Source organism: Anguilla rostrata, chromosome 7, assembly GCF_018555375.3.
Source record: "Anguilla rostrata isolate EN2019 chromosome 7, ASM1855537v3, whole genome shotgun sequence".
Taxonomy (NCBI): Eukaryota; Metazoa; Chordata; class Actinopteri; order Anguilliformes; family Anguillidae; genus Anguilla; species Anguilla rostrata.
Genome location: NC_057939.1, coordinates 41,887,360 through 41,911,049, shown reverse-complemented (window position 1 = coordinate 41,911,049; position 23,690 = coordinate 41,887,360). Strand labels below are relative to the sequence as shown.

Below are 23,690 nucleotides of genomic sequence, written 5' to 3'. Positions count from 1 at the left end.
CGACCACCATCGGCTTCAGCTGCTGGTTTCCCCAGCAACGGAAACCACAGAGCGATAAGTGTACGAAAGCAAAAATAAATAAGTAAATAAATATACTTTCAATTTTAATACACTCATAAATAAATATTCTGGTTTCAAGTGTGGGGGAGAACATGCAATTGCCTTTGTGGACAGCAACATCTGCTTTGCTGTGCACAAGTCCCTTGGCATATCAGTCTGTTCTTAAATGAGTTTTTGTCTGATAGTGCATGTATGTGCAGGTTTTTGGTATTGGTATGGCACAGTGCATGCATGTGTTTTGGCGCACATCATTTCTGGCTATGAATGGCTGCTCTCTTCTTTGCCAATTACAAATAAACCTGGACATGGCATGTGTAGCCTCCCCCATTGTAACAGGAAAACTTAAAGGGAGCACACTTCTTTGACAGCTTACATCACTAAGCAGAAAAAAAAAGTCTAAGTTAGGCTCCAAACTTGCTTCCATAGACAAGAAAGGCCTTTAGCACTCAGTGGCACAATTTTATTGATGCGACAAAGTGCTGTTTCAGAAAAAAACAGACCTCGGTTCGGGTGCACATGCGCACGAACACAGATTATTGCAAACTACAAATCACACAGCCCCCCACCTGCCAGATAATACCCACACAAACTAATTGGGTCAATAGAAGGCCTCGATCCTGGAAACAAATTGGAAGTAGATTGAGTGTTTCAGCTGAGTTACAGCTTGAGGGGACATGAGCCCCTCCACAAAACAGATTCAAAAGTTCCCTACCCCAATGGAGGAACTAACACATAGTGGTCTGAGTGAGGTATAATGGCCTTTCTCTGTTTCACAGATTGGCTACCGGGGTTCAAAGGTCAAAGGTCAGAGGCGAAAGCCAGAATCATAGAGAGGTGATGGTGCAGTAGAGCTGCGTGAGACAGAAGATGGAGGTGGTGAGGGCGGTGCACTGCCTGGCCAGGAGCTTGACGCTGAGGTCCTGGCAGCTCTCCCTCCCGCTCGCCCTCTCCGCCGCCCGGGCGAACTCCCCGTACGCGGCGGCGATGTCTCTCAGGGCGCCCAGGGCCTGGGCGCGGCTCCCCGCCCCGCCGGGCGAGCGCAGGCAGGAGCCGGCCAGGCGCACCAGGGCGCGGAAGCCGTCGGCCAGGCACTGCAGCGTCTCCTCGGGCGTCTGGCCCACCCGGGTCACCTGCTGGCAGCCCGACATTAGCCGGCGCGCCTCGGCGTGGAGGAGCCGCCCGCTCTCGGAGAAGAGGCCGTCGCGGGAGTCCCACTCCCACCGGTCCCAGGGCGGCCCCTGCAGGAGGGCCAGGAGCTCCTCCACGTCCCGCTGCAGGGAGGCGAACCCGCCGGGCAGCCGGTAGCGGCGGGTCCGCAGCTGGGTGAGCGCCTCCTCCGGGGGCGTGGGCGTGGCCGGAGAGGCCAGCAGGGGGCTGGTCTCGGTGCTGGCGGAGTGAGAGAGGACGCCCGCGCTTTGGAACGAGAGAGGGGAGCCAGCGGGAAAAGAGGGGAAGGAGGGGGAGGAGAAAGAGGAGGGAAGCGGGGACGTCAGGGGGGCCCCCTCCGCCCCCTGCGTCCTGCGGGAGAACTCGTGCACCGTCAGCTCCTCGTCGAACCCGCTCCCGTCCGCGTCCCCGCTGAAGCAGTTGGCGTAGACCGTCCGGCACCCGCAGGCCTCCCGGTGGGCCGGCTTCTCCGCCCCGCCTGACGCCGAGGCGCACCCGGGACCGGCACTTCTGCCGGGACAGGGGTGGGGCCAGGGATGAGGGAGGGGGAGGGGCTGCTCAGACTCGCACTGTCGGACGGCGCCGCACGCTTGCTTCGGGTCGCCGTTTTCCGCAGTCCTCGCGAAAGAGTTGCTGACCCCCGCATTTGACCCCTCCCCCGGCTCAAACTGTGACGCTGGCCCTTGGCATCCGAAACTTGGATCCGGTTGCGCCCGAGTCTCCGGTTTCAAATCCGCAGGGGAGGAAACCACGGCCGAGTCATCGTTTTTGACGCAGAGACTAGACTCCGACAAACGAGCGTCTGGTCCGAGGTGGGCACGGTCCTCCGAGCGGTTGCCAATCTCGCCGGCCTTCGCTGCAAATCTGCCGCCCCCGTCCACGGCCGCCGTGACCTCTGCGGTGCACAGGCTCGGCTCGGACGACCCTGACGAACTGCGGCCGTCGTTAGGGTTACTGTTGCCCCTGTGGGCGCTGTGGAGCTCCTGAGACCGGGACAGGTAAAAGGGGAGCTTCTGGATCTTACCCCGGAGCATGGAGGAGGAGAGGCGGCTCCCCAGCGTCGAGGAGCAGCCCTGCAGGTCCAAGCCCCTCTTCGGCTCTTTGGCCGAAGCGCCAGGCCCCCCGGCGGCGCCGGCGTCTTTAACACCGAGGGCCTCCATTTCGGAGCGCAGGAGGTTCTCGTAGCTCGGCGAAACGCCGTTCCTCAGGAGCAGGGCAAAGCAGCTGTTTCGCTTCCTGTGGTCCAACCGGAACGGGGGAGGAGGGGCGGCGGCCTGCTGGTCGACCTCCTTACTGCTCTTCCTGTCGTTCTCGGGGCTGGGGGTGTTGGGCGTGGACAGACGGGGACGTAACGACAGAAGGGGAGGTCGGGGCGGGGCAGGTAGCGTCGAAGAGAGGCCGCCTACGGGTTCCCCCGGCCGACGGGGACGCGAGGGAGACCGCCGCCCCGGGTTTCCTTCGAGGTGGCCCGCTTCCTGTTTTTCGACGAGGGGGGCCCTGGCGGCGCCTGCCCCCGAGTCCGCGGCGGCCCCCTCTCTCTGCCGTTGGTCGGCCGGCAGACCGTCCGCGGCCCCGCGAAGCACGTGATCGGAGGCGGGTCGCACCGCAGCGGGAGCGTCGCGGCGGTTTTCCTCGCTCTCCCGCCCGTCGGCGGCGCGCGTCTCGCCGCTCTCCGTCTCCGCGGAGCGAGCCACGGCCGGGGTGGAGAGGGAGGGGGAGGCCGCGGGGGGCCGCTCCGTCGCCGACCCCGCCACCGCGCCGGCCCGCTCTTCGCCCGCCGTTTCTGCGGGGATCTGTCGTGCCTTGCCGGGCGTCCCGTCGCCGCGACAACCTGCCAAGCGAGAGCAGGAGCTCGGCGCGGGCCTGGACGCCGGTGCCGCGAGCTCCGTCGCCGAACCGCTCGAGGAAGCGAAGCGAGGACGAGACGGCGAGTCCGAGGGTTTGCCGTCGTAGCGGCACGCGCCCTCCTCCCCGGCCGTCGGCCGATCCGACCTTGGGAAGGACGGCTGGCGTTTGTGGCACTTTTTCACGGAAGGTTCCAGTTCCGTCTCCTGCTGCCCTCCTCTTCTCTTGCTGGTCCTCTCCTCTTCCCTCGCTCCGCCGCTCAGACCCTGCGTCCTCACCCTGCATTCTGGGAGCATTTCTGTAGAGAGAGGTTCACACAGATTACTGCAATAAGCCCCCCCCAATCCACTCTAAGAGTTTGTTCAGTCCCTGATTTTTATTGGTTGGTCTGCTCATCATGTTTTGCTAACTTGTCTGTGATTCGTGTTCCTCTCCTCAAAATAAGACTGTTACAGGCTAATGAACTGAAGCGGCTCTTGCACTTTCTCCTGCACTTGTCATGTTGCACTAATCATATGTATAGTTTTGTGGTGTTCTTGTACTGTACGGTTGGGTTTGTTCTGTCTGTCTTTGTATGGCATATAGGCATTTAAATACATTATGTGCTGGTTTCATTGTCTGTCTTCGCGGGTGATCTAACAGTTAGTCTTGTTCTCAGAGCTACCAAAATGCAAATACCACCAACCCTCGTTGCATGGCAATAAAAGTATCTTGTATCCATTGTATTCTGAGGTATGCCAGCAAGGTCAAAACAATTCTCTTATTTTGACCTTGCCTCTCCCTGTTTCTCAAATGTTCTACATCAAAATAGTAATTAACATTTTGCTATTTCAAAAGAAAGTGCCACACCCACATCTTTTAGTTCAAACCTCAAAGCGTGCCATTGCTTCTGCTGTGTATACACTATACATAGGAGAATCGCCATCTTCTGCAATTTAATTGCTAGGAGGGCAGTGCAGTGGTTAAGATGCTGGTCTTGCAATCCAGAGGCCTCAGGTTAAATGCCCATGTTGTGCATTTCTACTGTACCCTTAAGCAAGGCCCCTAATAAGAATTGCTTCAGTGAACATGCAGCCTCACGAACAACTTCTATCAATCACCATAAATATAAGAGACCCAAACAGGTTATTGTGAATGCCAATGTGAGAGAATGTTAAAAGATATTCCATAAACATACAGGTTTAAACTTACATTTACAATAGATCCCACCAGCATTGCTGCTGACCAGCCAGCAGGATAGTCCTGTCAGGGCAATTCCTTCCATGAATGGGATGAGCATGAACAAGAGGTGACGTTGTATTTTTCAGAGATTCTGGCCACACAGAAATGGCCTCTTGTTTTACCAAGTGATACAAATGTGGTTTTAGACTGTCAGCTATGGAAGGTGTAAATGTGTACACTAAATAAATCATTGTTTAGGTTGTTGTTTATTAGTTAAATTTGAAAGAAGAACATGAGAATGTTAGATGACAGCAGGACAACAGGACATTCAACCCATGTTGCTGGACTAAAACTATTTTAAATGTCCAATTACTGACATTTTAAATGTCTGATTACCAAATCGTAATTTACCACTTTTATTAAGAGGAATGTTTTAAAGATTAACTGGGCTCACACAGACTGTGAGCACCGGGTTGGCCAGTGGGGGGCAGTGGTGTGCGACGACACATCATCATCCCAGCTGGCTGAAACACTGCCTACTTTCCTCCTTGCGTGATGTCAGCGGCAATTATGTGTCATCTCGCCAGGATGCCGGCCACAGCCCGGATTTGATACCAGACCGCAGGGCTCATCCACGCACTGGAACAGTGCCTTAACAGGGCGAAACCTCCAGCCAGCAGCCCCATTCCAATGGTTTTTCTTTTTAAAATAATTCAAACTGCAACTGTCATTTCCGAAAGAACGTATCAATTTTTTACCCATGAAAGTCGCAATTACAACACAATATGTTGTGTTTTTGATTAACTTACAGAAGAAAAATGGCAAATATGCAGAGAGTAGTCGAGACTTTTCTTCATGGACGACGCTTGTCATTTGTAAATGGGTCAGTAAAATCACACACGTGCTCAGGACGTTGCAGGAGTGCAGATAGGGCCGTGTGCCAGCTTTGACAATGAATCGAGAGACGAGCCTTCAAATCGGTCGTACCTCCGCAACCTGAACCGAACTCACTGCTTTTCACTTGCCGTAGCTAGCTTTTAACAAGATTAATGACCGTATGACTCGCTGTCCTAAATCTATGGATGTCCCAAAGCTCTGCTCAACTTTTATTTCTAATAACGCTTTAGATCATCAGCTAATGGACCGGTCCATGGTAATGTTTCAGTGTCCTGTACTAACAGTAATAGTTGTCAAGGACAGTGATAACACACATGGCTGGCTTCTGAATGAGAGCTTTAGCGGTGGCTAACTGGAGGAGCAGTGTGCAGCTAAAATACAACTGACTGGGACATGGTGCAGGGGATTATCGGTCTATCCATAATCAATATATTCAATATTTTAAATCTTACAGATAATGTTCTAATTTTTGGTTTAATATTTGAATATGAATTTAATATTCAACTTAATACAATTAAAATATTAAATATCACTGGAACCGGGATCAATATGAATTTAATACCACTGCCTGTCAGGCAAATCGTTTTTGATCAAGATGCCTGCTGTTAGCCCACTTATATTTGTTCTGTTGTTTTCTCTGCCAATATTGACTTTAGCTACACTATGAGAATTAAAACCTTCCTGAACTGCAGCATCAAATAATAGTACTATTATCAAATGACCAAGCCACAGGAGCTCAACAGGAAGGAGCTGTCGATAAAAAGACAACTGTGTAATAAAAGTTATATTTTATGAGGCAACAGCAGCACGCTGTCTGAATCATTTACCTATTTAACACGCAATTTATTGCAAAGTGTTGGAAAACGGGAACATTTTGGGGGCACTTTCCTGTAAAACTAAATTGTTTTCCCCACAGTTTCTGCTATGACTAGCAGAGATGGTGAGGTGGTGGATAAAGTACGCCACAGGAAGATCTAGCCTATTTCTTGGTCCTTTCTTGGTTCTTTGTGTGGACTTTAAAAAAAAAAAAAAAGCAATTGTTCTCTCAATTTTGTATTCTTCAATTTTGTGTCCCACCATACCCACCGTCAGGCTCTTTCGTGACCGATTTCGAGTTTGTTCATCCAATTTTCCCCAGAGACAAGATGGCTACTCAAATTGGTTTTCAAACACAAAAGTTTAATGTGATTTTAAGAGCGCACTTTTTTTTTTTTTTTTTAAACGGTTGCCGTCGCGACCCAGAAAGAAGCGTCGGATAAACCGAGGTAAAAAATACCTGAGGTGCTATCCGCCGCGGACACCGACGGAGCGAATCGGTCGGGCGCGTCAAAAAACTCGTCCTCCGAGCTGCTGTCCCCGAAAACAAACGAGGGCTGCACCACGGGGGCCGGGCCCGGGTCCTGGGGCAGGTCCCACTCTTCAGCCCTCTGCGAGCGGACGGGTGGCGGTTCGGACGGGCCGCCGGCTTTGGGGCGGACGTCGTAGCGGCACCGCGGTTTGTGCCTCCCGCAGGCGAGCGCCCGGTCCCCCTGCAGCAGGAGCAGGCTGCCAGAGCGCGCCTGCTCCTCCTCTTCCTCGCTGGCTTCCGGCGGGCTGGGCAGGAAGTCGACCATGCGGGAGAGCTCGGCGAAGCACAGGGACGGGTCGATGTCGGCGGGTCGGGGGGCGACGGGTTCCGCCTTCGGCTCCGGCCTGGCGGGCGCGTCCGCGAGGCTAGGCTGGCGGCCTGGCAACCCGTCGGAGGGACGGGGCGCGACGGGGTCCTCCGTCAGGGCGTCCATGGAGTCGCTGGAGAAGCTGGCGTCCACTCGAGAGTCGGTGTGGCACCAGTCCGACAGCTCCAGGAACAGGTCCTCGCCCAGGTGCCCTTCGCTCCTCCGTTCGTTGGCCCCTCCCCCTCCTTTCGCCTCCGCGCTGTCCCCGGCCGATGCCGCCGTGGAGGTCTCCTCCTCCTGCGCCTCCTCCTCCTCTCCCTCGTCCGCTCCTCCTCCTGCTTCCTCGAGCTTCTCTGCTTCGCTCTCGGGCGCGGCACCGGGCTCGTTTTCGAGGAAGTCCTCCGAAGCGTCAGCGGAGGCGTCCTCCTCAGAGGACTCGTCCGAATCGCTGCAGCCTCGAGACCCGTAACCTGCAAGCACAGCACAGCGGACAAAACGCTATTAGCACTAACTGAGCGACCGCATAAACATCCTATTAGGTTTTACTCCATAGAACATACGGTCTTGCCACACAGTAGCTTTTCAACCGTAACAAACCTATCTATGATAAATTGGGAGTTATCAGGCAATAAATATTTCAGTTCTTAGGAAAGTCTGGTTCACAGACTCTTTCTTTGTTTCGCTCCGTACCCTCCTCAGCTGAGATGCGATGCTCCCTGGGTTGGTTGGCCAATAAGAAGACGGCCTGGGCTCGCTCCGCCTCCAGCTTGCAGTAGCCACTCACCAGGCACGACAGGTCTTTGGCAGCTACAGGCTCCATCAGCAGAGTGACGGGCTGGAGACAGAAAGCAGTGTTACGGGAGGCAGGAGGTGTGGCTTCACTGTCATGGGGGTGTGGCTTAACCTTCACATTGACCATCATGTGAAAATGGGTGAAGAATGGTGACCAGTTCCAATGCTCTTGGCGCTTATATATTTGACTGGGAGGGAGGTTCATATTTGTTCCAGCTGCCACATACAGAATCTTCAACTGCCTCTTTGCAATATATTATTGTAATTCTTAACTGTACAGTTTCTGAATTTCACCCATGATCTGTGTCCATTTTCTCTGCAGCCCACACTTTCAATTCTCCACTGTATAATCTGCAGCTTATTTTTATAACTGCATATCTTTAGTCGACGCCTACAATATCTGTGTGAGAAAAAATAAAGGTCAGGGAGACTGGGCGCATGAAAAAAAATGATTCATTATCCTTCAAAGAACAATTGATTAATTGCTGGCTTGTTCAGCTAAATGCTTTCCCTGTGGTTCTTTTGAAAATATGGATCGCTTTTAGAACAGCTACGTGCTGAAAGTAAGTACCATGACAACAAGAGTAGTACCATGATTGCAGGTGGACAACACAGTGATTCCAGATGAACAGTACATTGGTTAGAAGTGAACGGTACCTTGATTGCACATGAATAGTACTTGCGGGTGAAATGTACTATGATTACAGGTGAACAGCACCTTCATTGTGGTGATCAGTGATCACGGCTGCAAGTGAATGGTAATGTGATTCCAGGGTAGCTCTATTGTGATTGCAGGGGAAAGGTACTGTGATTGCGGGTGAACCACATTGTGATTGCAGGTGTGTGGTACCGTGATTGCAGATAGGCCACATTGAGATTACAGGTGTGTGGTACTGTGATTGCAGGTAGACCACATTGTGATAACAGGTGAAAAATATTGTGATTACAGGAGAATGGTAATGTAACTGCAGGTGAAAGGTGCTGTGATAGCAGGTGAGCTATATTGTGATTGAAGGTAAACCGTATCGCGGTTGCAAGTAAACCGTATTCTGATTAGTGGTGAATAGTACTGCGACTGAAGGTGAATGGTACTGTGATAGCAGGTGAACCATATACTGATTGCAGGCAAACTGTATTGTGATTTGTGGTGAATGGTACTATGATTGCAGATGAACGGTACTGTGACTCCACTTCACCTTGAGGTCCGGTATATAGATCCTGACCAGGCTGACCTTCTCGGACTCAGGCATCAGCTCCACGCGGCTGATGCTGCAGAACTCCATCAGGGGGGACAGGAGGTTCAGCTTGTGGTTGACCACCTGACTGATTCCGTACCTGGCCCCCACCAGCAGGTTCACCAGATTCTCTCTCTCCTGGTACTGATGGTGTGCGGGCAGGGTGAGGGGAGGGGGGGGGGGGTATGTTCACAGAAAAGGGTATCCAGTTAACCTTCAACATTAGTGAAATACACCACTACAATCCTGCTATTTCACTTAGTCACTCCATTGAGAATTACCGAGCACTTTGGGCTGGAGACCGCTTTTAATTCAAATTTGGATAATAGTTTTGTCAGGCACATGGAGGAAGAGCAAGGCCGGTCATATTAAAATGGTGGCTTGAAGAAAATGAAAACTGGCAGCCATTTTCTTGCTCGCAATTGAGATAATGCGAGATTAATAAATTGGATAAATGCAAACGTATTGCTATATTCTTTTACAGTTTCACGGAAATTGTTGAATATTACCACTAATGCATTTTAACAGTGACTTCTGACAGGGATAAGCAGCTTAGGTGTAGGAAAGCTGCATAAATATACATTTAATTCTGTTCAATCCACTCTTAATAGCTCTACTGGAGCCACAATGTGCAGAAAAAGCTGGCATTAATGAACAGAATGTTTATTAATGCATGAAATAGCATACCCAGAAGCATAATATAAAGACCCTTTGGGTGTTCAAGAACAACTATGACACAGTGCTTGACCCAAAGAAGTGAACGGAATGACCCGTTCTAAACATACATTTAACATCTCATTATGTATTTTATTAGAAGTGCTCATTGTGGGTTCCAAGTAAAAAAACGGTAATGAAAGGCTACATCTCATTTTAATGTCAGGCATACTTTTGCAGTCACAGACTTGGCCTTCTAGTCAAGAGAACTGTCCTTAGCGAATCTGTCTGAGTGGCCACTCCCCTACCATCATTGTGGCTGTGAAGAATTTCCCCCCGTATGACATGAGATCCCCCAGCTGCTTCAGGTAGTTCAGACGGGCCTGGACTACGGACAGCACCTGTGCGGAACAAAGCAGGGAAAAGCTCCAGGTGAGAACCTATGTTACAGTGGCTGGGACAAGGCATGGCCCTCAACAGCATGTCTTCAGGTTAAGTAGAAAGTATGTACTAGGTAGGCACCACATTAGTGCAACTTTTTAATATTTTAAACTACAAGTTGTCAGACTTCCTGTGCCTCACACAGAATACTGCATCTGCATTCATTTGCTTAAAATAGATCTGATGAAGGCGGATTCTTATGAATATTTATTCTTTAGAGCCGTACTTTCTGATTTGAATCACCATGGATATGCACAGAATCTCTGTGACAACTGAGTTCACACTAAAAACCATGCTAACGACTCTACAGTCAGGGTTAGAAGAACTGAGGTTAGAATGTGTGTCAAAACACCTCAGGAAAAGACATAAAATTCAGTTTTTGACATAAAACGGACTTTCCTTCCCCCTAACAATATCAATGATTTGACATTATTCTTATGGTATATGTATTGCAGCATATATGAACCCAACTAGAAAATCTTCTGGTGTCTTACTTGATCTGGATCAGTTAAAAGGATTGAGTAACATTGAGGATGCTAAAGGGGAAAGTGGTGGGACAGGTATGTGGGGGATGGGTTACAAATTTGAACCAATCACTATCGTGTAACAAATAGAAGGTGTTGCGGGCGCAATTAAATGGTCCAGGCCCTCCTTTTCCGATATTACTCATGTAACCACTGTAGGCAAAACTCTCGAAGCAGAAGAAAGCACTCTAGCCAGACCAGAGAGGAGCACAATGTATGGCTTGGGATCAGGATTCTCTGCCAAAACGGCTTGTTCTTCCACTTTATCTTCTATTAAACATTCCATTCTATTCATTAGGGTGAAAGGGGAGGGCAGGGCTCTGGGGAGGACAGTGGTAATGCAGGGAAAACGCAAGCTCTCTTCTGTGTCTGTTACCTTCTGCCTCGGCTCCATAAGACTCTGAGTCTTCTTCATGTGATAGCTGATGGCTTTCCTGAGGTCCTTCTCCTTCATGTTCCTCAGCAGGGTTGGAGAGATGAAGTTCTCAATGCCCCATTCTTTCCTACCAGAGGACAGGATTCCAATCATACTTAGTAAACTACGGACAAAAAGTACACTGAGATCTTAATTGTTGTAGTGAACAGCTGTGGTTGTGTATTACAGTTTCGTGTAGAAATCTAGCATGTCCACTTCTTGCCTTTTTAAACAGTTCATATCAAGCTCAGAATTCAACAGCTAATTCAACTGGATCAAAACACGTAATTGAACCATTACGTTGCATTTGAAAAATTTTCAGTGAGCTTCAGCTGGAGTTTAAACCTCAGGTTTAAATCCCGAGACCACGAAACTGCATTAAAACTGGAACAGCTATTCAAATCTGTGAAATACGGATTAGCTGTTCCGGTTGTAATACAGTTCCGTGGTCTAGGAGATTAGACTCCAGATGAGCATGCGGCAATTGACCTAATGTTTTTATGATGTCTCTGAGAATACATGTCGACAATAAATATGGTCAGAGATGAACTTGAATGCTTTCAGTGAGACACAGCCTTTCTGGAAGCAGAACAAAACTGCCTGAATCCTCTCCTGACCGCGTGTCACGCGCGCCGGTGCACAAGCAGACGGGGGGGGGGGCGCTCACGTGATGCTCTTGACGGACGTCTTGTGCGTGTGGCCGCAGCTGTGCACCCTCTCCTGCATGTGCAGCGCCGCCAGGCACAGGGCCGTGTTGCACTTCATCTCCACGGCGAAGCGCTCCCGCAGCACGTCGCTGACGCTCTGCGGACGCAAAGAGAACGTGCGCGCGTCAGCCTCAGTCGCGCCCCACTTCCTGTTATTCCTGTCTCCGATTGGACACCATCTCCTAGGCTGAAACCGTCTGTAGGGTTTGGCTATACCAGTAGAATTCTCTGTGATCCATGCTAACCGTATTCCTCTGGCTAGCTGGTCATACTCTACCGTAGCTGAGCAGTCGACGCACTCACTGGAGGCGATTGCTAAACCATGCTCTCATGATGTCCAGACGATTCTCCGATTCCCACCATCTCACCGCAGACAGGGACTCATACCTCACCTGCAGACAGTGTACTCTGCATACACCACCGCGGTAGAGTGACTCCACTATACTACCTGCAGACAGGCACTCTACTATACCCCACCTGCAGACAGCGTATTCCATATACTCACACCTCAGACAAGTACTCACTACCTCACTGCAAACAGAGGGACTCCACTATACTCACACCTGCAGACAGAGGCACTCTACTATACTCTCACCTGCAGACAGCGGTACTCCACTATACTCACACCTGCAGACAGAGGTACTCCACTATACTCTCACCTGCAGACAGATATACACTATACTCACATGTGCAGGTAGAGGAACTCCACTATACTCTCACTTGCAGACAGAGGTTCTCTGCTATACTCACATGTGCAGGTAGACACAGTCCACTATACTTTCACCTGCAGGCAGAGGTACATCACTCTACTCTCTCCTGGAGGTAGAGGTACTACAATATAGTCACAAATGCTGCTAGAGGTACTCCACTATACTCTCAACTGCAGACAGAGGTGCCTGACTGTGCCCTTGTTAATGCGCTAATATATTCAACCATGCCGTTTTTGCAGGGTAATGTACTCAGCCATACGTGTCTTTGCAGGTTAATCCCAACCACACTCTCACCTGCAGATATAGATACTCGAAGGCCACAGGGTCACACTGAAGCAGTTCCAGCGGATCACGGGGCAGGAAGCTCACTCGAAACAGACAGCGGTAGTCATGGGAATCCTTCTTCTGCACAACCTGGGTGGGGGGGAGGAGGGCAGTCAGTGGCTTAATTCCTGCTTTCTTGGCCTCATATCAGATTGTACCAGATGCAAGTCTTTAAACCTGTTTTGTGTGCATTAGTCAAAGCGTGCATGTGTATCTATTTGTGTGCAGATACTGTATTTTTGTGTGCGAGTGTGTGTGTGTGTAGACGATACTTTGTGCATATGACAAAACTTCTGGATTATCTCATACCGGATGTTTATTTGCGAGTGCATGTGTGCATGTGTGCATTTGTGTATGGATATTCCGACAATACTCTGTGTGACAGAGCGTTCGGGATTCTCATATCGTATGTTTATTTGTGAGTGCATGCATGAATTTGCGTATGAGGATGTCAAAAGTACTTTGCGTGTGTGTGATAGAACCTTCTGGATTATCTCCTCCTCGTGCAGCAGCAGTAGCCTGGTGGTAGTGTACTGCTGCTCCAGGACCAGGGCGAAGTACCCAATGCAGCGAATGGACAGCTTCTCCTTCAGCGTGTCGAGGATGTCCTGAGACATGGAACGACAGTCACAGTCACAACAAGGTAGCAGCTCAAGGGAATTATACACACAACCTCACTTATTTCAATTTAAACACCCACAGCAGGGTCCCCGGGTCCCGCACTTCAAATTAAAAGTCTGGATTTTACCACTAATTAGAGTGTTGTATCAATGAAATGATTTGTGATTCTCCTGCTTATTCAATACACCCCAAGTGGAAGATATACGCTATACACTGTCAAGTGGGGAAATCCTTTCTGGTGCAGAGCCAGCTGTCCAGTCAATACCACAATATGACATCATTCCAATACAATCAGAGGCCCCAGGTGCTGACATGGCTATGTCTTAGCATGTTCGCCAAAGATGTAGAGGGAAGGACAGAATGCTTAATGGATTAATACCTTCACTGTGGTCGTGGCCCCAAACTTGAAGGCCTTTGTTTGGCCATTTTCCAGGTACACCTTCAATACATTAGGGAGGAAGAGAAGAGAGTTTCCCTAGAAGAGACAAGATGCAATCACAATGATGAGTTTTTCAGGAGCTACTTAAAATATATACAGCAGTTGCGTGACAGATATTTATAGACACATGGGTACACACACTGGGAAATGTAGTGTTCGTTTCCACAGCGTAATTTTACATTTAATTGCGCATGTATTTATTTTAAATGTGGACTCTCATTTAAAATGTGGAAAAGTGTGTGAAGGTGCACACATTCATTGGTGTGAACTGCATGTGCTGGTATGTGTGTGATGAAGGGGAAAAAATGTGAGAGATGAGAGATGGAAAAGTGCTGTTTTACAGTCATACCTGAGCGTGACCGTTGACCACCACTTCCTCTGCAAAGCGCACCTTCACCGGATTGGACCTCAAACGTGCCCTCTTTTCTGCGGTCATGAAGGAAGACTTCGGGCCCTACGGGACAACACAGCACACACCGTCAACTGCATATAATCCCAGACTGACCGTATATATCGTCAACATATGTAATCCCAGACACGCATGCACACGCATGCACGGAAATACACACAAACACACAAGCACATACTGCATACACACGCACATACATATATGCACACATGCTCACACATGTAAACACACACACGCCCACACCACTTTTCTTTGAGGTTTTCCAAAAGCTGCAACAGCTATGGGTTCAGAAGAGTTGTGGACTTCACTGTGTATTACATTGCCAGAAAGCAGGGGCAATAATATACCCCAAAGGCCAAAGAGGGACAAATATGCCACACTCTTTGTGGTTTAAAAGCCCGAATCCATACTTTTAAGCAAAACTACTTGTAAAATCACAAATGGTGGTTCATATGTGCATGTAAGGACTTCAGACATAGTTAATAATAAGTTTCATTTTAAACTGCTTAGTTTGTTTTGTTTTTACTGTGAACAGCCATCTATGTTCTTATATTTGCAGGCAATGACATATACTTCAGAGGAGATCTGTAACTACAAACAGACATTCGAAATGTACATGTGAACATCAGCACCATCTCTCAGAGACCCCAAAAGCAACTGTGCACCAAATCAAATACCAAAGCAGACCCCTCCATCTGCCTCGGTCAGAGCACCGACACTCACCGAAGATTGTCTGAGGATGGTCATGGTCACTGAGTCCGGCACCTCACTGGAAAGACACACAAAAGGGAGAGATGTAATTGGACAATTTCCACTGAGGACGGCGCCATCAGTCTCCTGAGCTGCAGGAACACTGTTATTGGACTAGGGGGCTGCACATAACTCCACAGGAACACGGGCGAGTAGCCGCATATGAGAAAGTTTCTCTTCATCTTTTCATTGTTCCAGAAAGGCCACATAAGCATGAAACAGCAGTGTCCCAGTAGACGGTCCCAGCAGCGTCGCTGCAGCAAACTACTAAATGAATCAACTGTTTTTTACAGAGTCAGCAGGGATTCAGAATGCAGTCTCGAGGATGCAGGGAGATATAGCTGGAAAATATGGCAGGAAAAACTCCTGGGTCGTGGTCAACTGTTTAAAACAGCAAAGTATATGCACACAGAAACTCATTACTATAACAGAGCATTTATCAGTGCTCGAAAAGCCTACGTTTCCTCATACATTTTGTTAACTTAGAGCAAGAGTGACAAAAAATCCAATCAGGTTGGAAATGTCCTAAGTCAACCTGTCAACCCTGCGAGGGCATGACTATAGTATATGAACAAATGAGATGAAGCAGTAATGCAGCAAGGTCTGCCAAGCCAGCTTCCTTGAATTCCTGGAACTCATTTTTAGAATGGACAGGTCCCACAGCCAACTGCCCACCAAGGAAATTATGACCGGTATTTTCCGACAGTCAATTTGCTTATTTTCAAGAAGCGAAGAGGACTGAATTAACCCTATGGCTGACATGCCTGTCTTCAGTCGCTTTAGGTCCAGTATTACAAGGCACTGTCGTGATTATTATAAGAGAGGAAGGCAAGCACTGAAAGCTGGAGGGATCTACCTTCACTGAAAGACACATTCTGCAGTTCTCTCCACTTTATTATAAATTGTAATGCGGCGATGGTAACCCATCCCACGCCACTTCAGCAACAAAAGTGCTTGTGGCGTGAGAGCACAGTCTATGTGGGGCACGTAATGACAAGAATTTTAGTTTATTTTGCTTGATTAAAAATGTGCCAGTTGAACTGAATGATACCCCTGGAAAATAACCCCAAGGTTTCTCTAGTTGTCCTACCATAGTGTACTTTCTTCTCAAGTTAGAGATGGTTGCTAGCTGACAAAACAGTTCAATTATGTAAAATATGTTTATTATTTAAATGAATGGCCATCATTACGGGAAAAATCCATCCCTAAATGTACCACACTGTGCTAATAGCACAAAACAAATTTTAGTGCTTCTCAGAATATGTTTATCCAAAGAATTCATCTCTACGTCATGAATATACTCTGAATTCAGGCAGTGAGAACTCATCATACATCATAGAATCTGTCAGTCCCCCATTGACTTGAGACATGACACCAATGCAAAGCAAGAGTATGGACAACAGAGGAGTTTACTGAATGACCTCACAATTTGCAAGGCTGGCTAACCTGACAAGCTCACAGAGGGGTGTGGCTCACCTGATGATCACACAGTGGGGCATGGGAAAATGGGAGTGGCTTACCTGATGATCTCACAGAGGGGTGTGGGGAAAATGGGAGTGGCTCACCTCATGATCACACAAAGAAGTGCAGTAAGTGGGAGTGGCTCACCTGATGATCAAACAAAGGGGAGCGGGAAGTGGGAGTGGCTCACCTGATAATCACTGCCGCTTGCTCAGGGGACAGGTCGTCTGTTGCGATATTGTTAATCTTCAGCAGCTGATCGCCAGGGACCAGTATCCCATCTGCCGGGCCGCCTAACGCACACACAGAGCACACAAACGATTGGCCTGCGCATTCACCCATGCGCAGACATGCCACGCGCCTCTGATGCAAGACTACCGACAGAACAGCAATATGCACTGCATTAAGCCAACCGCCTCCTCGTACACTTTTGAGATTTATCACGGTTTTGCGAGATTGCGACAACTCACCGCGGCCCTTAAATCATGTCCTCGTCCAGTTTCCGGAAACACAATATAGAATAAGAGATAAAAGTGTCGAGCTGTGCGGAGAGGGCTCTTGCTTGGAGCCGTTTCAGGCGTCCGCGCGCATTGCCTATTTATAACCGCTTGTCTGCGGGCCAAGACGCAGACACCGCGAGGCCCTGCCTTGCCAAGGCCTCCCCGGTGCGGCTCGCCGGCAGGGAGAATCTTAATTACCAGACAGCGGAGCGCCAGGAGCTCCCGCAGGGAGGCCCGCGTGCCGATTTGCGGGGAGAGCGACGGGGCTAAGACGGCGCAAGCGGAACTCTCGAGACGACGCGGGACCAAGAGCACCCGCGAGAAAAAAGCGACGACAAAGGACATTTTTGTTTGTTTCGTTTGGTCATTCCTCCCCCCCCTCCCCCTCCTTTCGACACACCGGAGGCAGAGGGTGCCGAAAGGGCGCTCGTTCGCCGCGCCCTTACAACCCGCTCGATGGCGGATTTACGGGGGGAGCAGATGGGAGAGGCCGCCGCAGCCGCTCCCCAATTAGCGCCGCCCCCGTCGCAGGGAGAACATCCTCTCTGTTTGGGCTCCGTCCCCCCCGGGGACGACCCCCCGACTCTTGCCAGCAGTGTACTCAATGGAACACAGTGGATTTACAACCCCCACAGTTCACAAGCCACAAAGGCTGTGCCCGTGCACACAATTGCACACAGAGAGCGGCCAGGGGTCCAGAAATTCAAACCAAAACATTTGCACAACAGGGTTTTAATGCGCAATGTCAATATACCTTGGAATTACTGGTCCAATTTTTTTTTAACGACTCCATTTCACATACTCAATAACACCTGCTTTTCTCACACCAACTGCTTCGTATTCTAACCACCCTAATAACAAGAGCCCCACCCTCTGTTTTAAGACAGCTCCACGGTTCATCTCGTCCCAGTGGTTCATCTCCTCCCCATATTACCATTAAGCGAGCGAACGACGCTTTCAACAGCAGCCCCCCCCTTGACCGTTGCTCGTCAGATACAGTAGCTAATGGCGAGCCATTTGTACGAAATATTGATTTTTGCTAAAGCGCGTTAGTGCCTTTGGTTATTCATTGCTGGTGGTGATCACGGACACTATCTAATTGATTTTAACTGCCTGACTTAATAAACAAAAGACACAGCCGGATTACCGTTCTCAGAATCAATTAGGTTTTCAAAACGCTCGTACGGAAGGCTTTTTCGAGGTATGGCTCATCCTTAACCTACTTAATCCTTAACCTAACAGTCTAGATCTCCTTAAATCAGGGTCTGTAACCCAAGGGCACAGATGACTATAATTCAGCAGGTTTCCCATGCTCCGTGCGACAGTAACAGCCTGAGAACCAGGAGAGGAAGCAATCAATATCGGTGTGATCCTTGGGTTTTCTGATCTCTTAATGCTTGAAAATAGTATTGTCTTCTGAGTAAGAAGGGTTTCACGATTCTGACTGCTGGCCCTGGCACTCAAAACGACTAAATCATGTGTTTTGTGACTTCCAGTCGGAAGTGGTCCGGTTTCTGATGCGTCTCCTTTAACTCGCCCAAAAGGTCATTTTTCACCCAGCAGCTTGTGACGCAGTGTGCTTACAGGCCAGCACTGGCACACAAAAGCATTTTAATAAAGAGAACCTCAGCACATCCCCAAGTCAGCACAGGTATGTAAGAGAGCAAATTACACATAAAATGCAGAAAGACAAGTATGTTTCACACAAGGTGAACCACTTCTGAGAATACAAGGGTGGGAGCGCGTACTTGTTCATATAGGGCGGCAGTGTAGTATAATCGGTAAGGAGCTGGTCTTGCAACCATACATACACATATCCATGTATAAATGGTTGCAATGTAAAAACGCTATTTAAAATGTTGTGTAAGTCGCTCTGGATAAGTGACTGTAATGTAATGTAATGTTCAGTGGAGAATGGGGGGGGGGAGAGGGAGGAGTACCTGAAGTCACGTCCCTCACTTGCAGGGGGGGCCGGTCGGAGACGCTGAACCCGTGAGACTCCAGAAGCGGGTCGCGCAGGATCTGCACCGTCACCCGCACGGCGACGCTCTGCTGCCCGCAGCAGCCGGCCCCGCCCGACTTCCCGTCCGGCGACTTCCTCTCCCTGCGGGTCGGCGGAGACGACGGAGGAGGTCACTTCGCGGTCATGGCACGTGGGGCCACACAGGCAGCGGCCGGGCAGGGGCCACCCGCCGTGTGCCCGCCGCCACATTCAAACCACGCAATTGCTTGGGGCCCCAGAGACTTGGGGGGCACCCCCTGCTGGCCACAAACGGCAGCTAATATATTAACCTTAAATATCGGTAAATATATCAGTTCTACAAATTATGCCTTCGGGCAACATGGCAAAATTTTAGCTTTATGTACCGTTGCTTTTAAAGCAAATAGCTTCGTGGGCATAATGTCGGGAGGAGTTTTCTGGGCCCTAAAATGGAGCCTTGATTCGACCCCAAAAACAGATACATTTGCCACTGCCCTCTGCCTTTCATTTGGTGGAAGGAGCCCAACCAACACGAAACACGTGCCAAGGGCGAGGAGCTGATCGCTATCATAGCCATTACATCGATTAACTGACACCGTTTTCCTGAACTGCCTGAAATACGTGCAAGATGTGATCAAATATCACAATCTAAAATTAGATTAAAAAATAAATAAATAATTTATTTTAAAGTTAAATCATGGTGACTATGCAAGTACTTATATATCCCCATTGTTGTGAAAATGGATTCTGTATGGATAGCATCTTGGTACTGATATGAATAGGGATACTTTTACATGGAAACACGTAATAAATGTCTTTGAAAAAAAGTCAGGGTACAATATGTTGATTTGTCAGTCATTTTAAACAACAAAAAAGGTTACATACTAAACTACGTGCTTTAGAGAGTCTGTAACGTTAACAAGATGTGATTTTGTAAGCAGCTTGCAGATTTTACACTGAAGGAACATGGATGCCTATTCATACAGACATGTGTGAACCTTCCAATCACACGTTCCTGTGCCACAGGTCTGATGTTAGCACATTGCCTTTTTAACATGCAGGGGTGTCAAGACAGTGTGCAGCGAGGAAAGCATCCCCTATCCTGAAAATAGCTTTCTTTTCAGCAGAACCAGGCAGGAGAGCTCTAATTGCGCTAGCAATTAATTGTGCTCACAGACCTGAACGGCACAGGCCGACGCCCACACCGAGGCTCGGGATTTAACCACGCCCACGTGCCTGTGACGGGCGGGCGGAGCGGGACCTCACCTGCTGATGGAGTCCCGAGAGCGGCGAAGCCACCGGCCCACCACCTGCTCCACCCGCTTGGCTCGGGACGGGGACCGGCTCCTCTCCTGCTCCTCCATTTAACTGCACAGCCAGGGACCGGAGGTCGGGGAGGGGGGGAGGAGAAGGGATTGGGGGTGGGGCACAGGAGAGGCAAGGAAGGATGACAAAGCAAAGTCCTTCCTGTCAGTTCTCATTTCTCCAGGCATTCGCCACACGTGTGTTTTTTTAACACCGCCCGGACGAGACAGGACACGGAAAGGTCGTTAGGTTTAATTAGATCTCAGACGGGGTGGTCAGCAGTCCTTGAAAGCAACCCTCATAAAATTACAGGCAATATCTCGCTCAACAATCATAATAATGGGACTTGATCATTTAACTACCCGTTTGCGGTGGTTTCTATAGGTTTTAGTCTCTGTCCAACACCACAGGATCTCTTCCAAATGGCTGCCGACTTGGCTATTCATAAGCTGACTTGTCACCCAGCATGCGTGTTTTGACCTGAAACTGTTGTAAAAAATGAAGAACTGCATTTCAATATTAATAATTCCCAATACTGCCATGCGAAACTACAAACTAAAAGTAAGAAAAGAGAGATGTGCAGCAAACTACCATATTTGTTTTCACGGACTGAACCCTGCTTGTTCACTTTGTTATTAATAAAAATTGATTAATTGTAAGGCAGTGCTTCCCCTGTGTCCCACAGTCTGTCTGGACCAGCATTAGACATCATCAAATACCTGCATAAACCCTGGAGTGACGGTACAGAAGAAATATGTATTGTCATTTTTGTTTTGGTTGAAAGTATTGGATTACTGAAAACGAGGAGGTTTTTAATCCAATTTCCCACAATGCCATTCACCTCCTGTCTCCGCTTGAGGACAGGAATCAACTTTAATGAAACAGGGAGAGGCTAAGAGTCACGCAGACCAGCAGGATTTTCAGCAAGTGCTCATTAATCTTATTCTTGCGGCATGAATGAAGATACAGAGATATTTCTGAAGACCCCTTCTAGCTTTAATATAACGATTTGCTTACATGCACTTAGGAGACATGCAAATGCACGCAAACATGCAAACCTGCACATGGAAATGCACTCTCAGAGATATATTCATGGATGTACACAGACAAATTCTCTCGCTCTCTCACACAGACACAAACACACACACACACGCGCACACACACTCACACACACACACAAACACAAACAAAATGCTCGCGAATGCACGCAGCCACACTAATCAAGCTCTGTGGGCTAAATGGGATAAAGCTGGATATTCGGTCGCCTCTCGAAGGGCTTTAGTGCGTCACCCCCAGCTGATCCGGATCAGGGCGGCTCACCTCGGCCGAGGGGAAGTCCGAGCACCCGCGCCATGGCCCCGCCCTTTCCAACCTCGCCGCCCGCCCCTTTTGGCCTCGAGTGACACACCGCTGATGAGAACCAACCTTGCGAGGTAAAACCATTACTCACTGCGACTAATCTGAGGGATGTTCAATGTTACCGGAGCTTTGTCTTATCTAGTTACAGCTACACAGTTCAGGGCATAAATGCCTTCAGAGTCTGTTTTATCTTGAAAATTCTCATTATGAAGATATTCTCCCCTTGTGGCAGCCTTTATGGCTGAAGCGCTCCCTGATTTGCTTTGCATCGCACCGGAGGGGCATCCACTCCAGCGGATTTAAAACCAAGAGCGGTTTAATCCAAAATATTCTAACCGAAGCGCCGCACGGCGAATAATAATCTGTGCCTTTCTGTGACTTAGTGCAAAGCACCTCAAGAGCCATGAAATGGGAGCAGATTACAGGACGGCTATTTCTATTTTGGGATTATCTTTGTTTTTCGATTATGATTCATACAGTTTACAACGATTTCGGTGTGCTTGAGCATTTTTCATGGTTTTAGTTATTTCAAGCACCATTCTCAAAATATATAAATAAATGTCAGCATTCCACTTAAAACTGAATTAGAGCATGAAATTTATCCTGGGTTTTCTGGGAAATGTTAGGAATTATTTCCAAATAAACCCCAGGGAAAGGTGCCTGTTTGTCAGTGAAAGATGGGCACATCCAACATTTTCTTGTAAGCCCTCATATTAAATGCCTGTTCAATGTCCTGCTTCTAATAAGTCCAGTTCTGACTGGCCTAAAATAAAATGCATGCCCCGCCCCATCCTCGTCGCTTTGAGATGTGACTGGATTAGAAGAAGGCAGTGGTGTAAGGCCTGAAACATAGCCTACGCAAGTACGCGAACAAAGATGTATGCATAGTCGGTTTCACGCGTTGTTGCGGTCAAAAATGTGTCACCTGAAATTCTTAACAATGCAAGCATGAACTGCAATGTCAAGCATTGCGCTGAGGGGCACTATAGCAGGCAACCACAGGATGAAGCAGTCTTTGATTTGTGCTTTCTTCTGCTCAGACTTTCACAACTGTCCTGAATCGCCTCCTTGAGAGGTCAGGTTAATTACAGTAGCTCCACAGGGGCTACTGTAGAACCAGGACATGCTTTTTCAGTGCGTCGGCCTGGTGTTGTCATTTGCGCTTGCGCACTTACGTAGGGTATGTTTTGGGCCTAAAGCTGCATTCTCACCAATTTCGGGGAGGACGCATGGGGACGGGCGGGACCCCCAAACTGTCCGTATTATGGGCGGTCCTATGTAAATAAATCCATAAGATAAATGCCTCTATGGGATCAATACGAAGAGGTGACATAGCCTACTACAGAACTATTTCCGGCACCTGATTGGATAGATGCTTTAAAGTGCTTTTTAAAAGTGATAAACTTTATCTTATTTCAACTAAAGAGTCCGCTAAAACATATACCTGAAAACATGCGAGGCGAGCAACAGACAATGCAGTTACTTGATTCATATTTAATGTGCAACGTCTAGTTTGAGTTTGTTCCAAGCTGCAGGAGGCAGAGTGAGCTGCGTTGGACGCATTCATTTGCATAGAATAAGGGCAGAGCATGTCCTACGCAAATTCAGAACCAGCGAAAGCACCACACCACTCGGCAGACTGCATCAGCCTCGCAGAGCGCGGCCTCTGTGTAGAAATCGACTAGAAAGCGTCGAGCGACGAAATCGGTGCGAACGCCCGGTAACACACGAGATCCCGCGGGACGCGGCGAACTAGCGCGGTTTCGCCACGGTTACGGGGGGGTCAGCCGCGCGGCGGTCCGGAGCAGGTGGGCTTGGAGACGCGGGCCGTGCCGCAATGCTGAGTCAGGAGGGCCGGCTGCTCGCCGGTTTGGCACCCGCCGCCCCTGCCGACTCATTAAAAAACCGGGCGGAGTGACACGTAGACGCCGCGGCCGCCGATCGCCTATGCATTAATGCATGAGCCGCGCGCGGGGCCCGAAGCGGGGCGGGGCCCGAAGCAGAGCGCGCGTTTCTGCTGAGCTCGGGGGGGGGGGGGCCCCGACGGCTACGTGATTTAGCACGCGAGGCGCGCGCACGCTCAGGAAGCGCCGCTCGACGATCGCGCCGCCGGAAAGCATTAGCGCGTTTTTCAGCTCTCCAGAAAAAAAAGAGAGCTCTATTAATCACGGCGTGGCGCGCGAGCGAAGAGGCTCGGCGAAGGACTGAGAGCCTGACCGCACTCTTACGACAACACGAGACTGCTCCATCATCTCTGCTAATTTATGAACTCTGCACG

At 49.2% G+C, this 23,690-nt stretch overlaps 1 protein-coding gene across 4 annotated transcripts in view; it reads right to left on the bottom strand.

The window, feature by feature from the left end:
- Positions 1 to 505: 505 nt before the first annotated feature.
- The window catches only part of LOC135259710 (FERM and PDZ domain-containing protein 1-like), a 33,253-nt gene continuing 10,068 nt past the window's right edge, over positions 506 to 23,690 (bottom strand). For 3 of the 4 annotated variants that reach the window (XM_064344352.1, XM_064344353.1, XM_064344354.1), the window contains 15 exons: positions 20,015 to 20,116; positions 18,708 to 18,871; positions 16,458 to 16,560; positions 14,780 to 14,825; positions 13,997 to 14,101; positions 13,588 to 13,683; positions 13,049 to 13,195; positions 12,558 to 12,677; positions 11,514 to 11,650; positions 10,808 to 10,934; positions 9,775 to 9,867; positions 8,774 to 8,956; positions 7,476 to 7,620; positions 6,407 to 7,255; positions 506 to 3,370 (listed from right to left, as the gene is read on the bottom strand). In XM_064344352.1, the coding sequence (XP_064200422.1) occupies positions 885 to 3,370; positions 6,407 to 7,255; positions 7,476 to 7,620; positions 8,774 to 8,956; positions 9,775 to 9,867; positions 10,808 to 10,934; positions 11,514 to 11,650; positions 12,558 to 12,677; positions 13,049 to 13,195; positions 13,588 to 13,683; positions 13,997 to 14,101; positions 14,780 to 14,825; positions 16,458 to 16,560; positions 18,708 to 18,871; positions 20,015 to 20,112 (4,899 nt within the window). In that variant the 5' untranslated portion in view covers positions 20,113 to 20,116 and the 3' untranslated portion in view covers positions 506 to 884. The remainder of the gene's footprint in view (positions 3,371 to 6,406; positions 7,256 to 7,475; positions 7,621 to 8,773; positions 8,957 to 9,774; positions 9,868 to 10,807; positions 10,935 to 11,513; positions 11,651 to 12,557; positions 12,678 to 13,048; positions 13,196 to 13,587; positions 13,684 to 13,996; positions 14,102 to 14,779; positions 14,826 to 16,457; positions 16,561 to 18,707; positions 18,872 to 20,014; positions 20,117 to 23,690) is intronic. The other variant, XM_064344355.1, reaches the window with a different exon arrangement.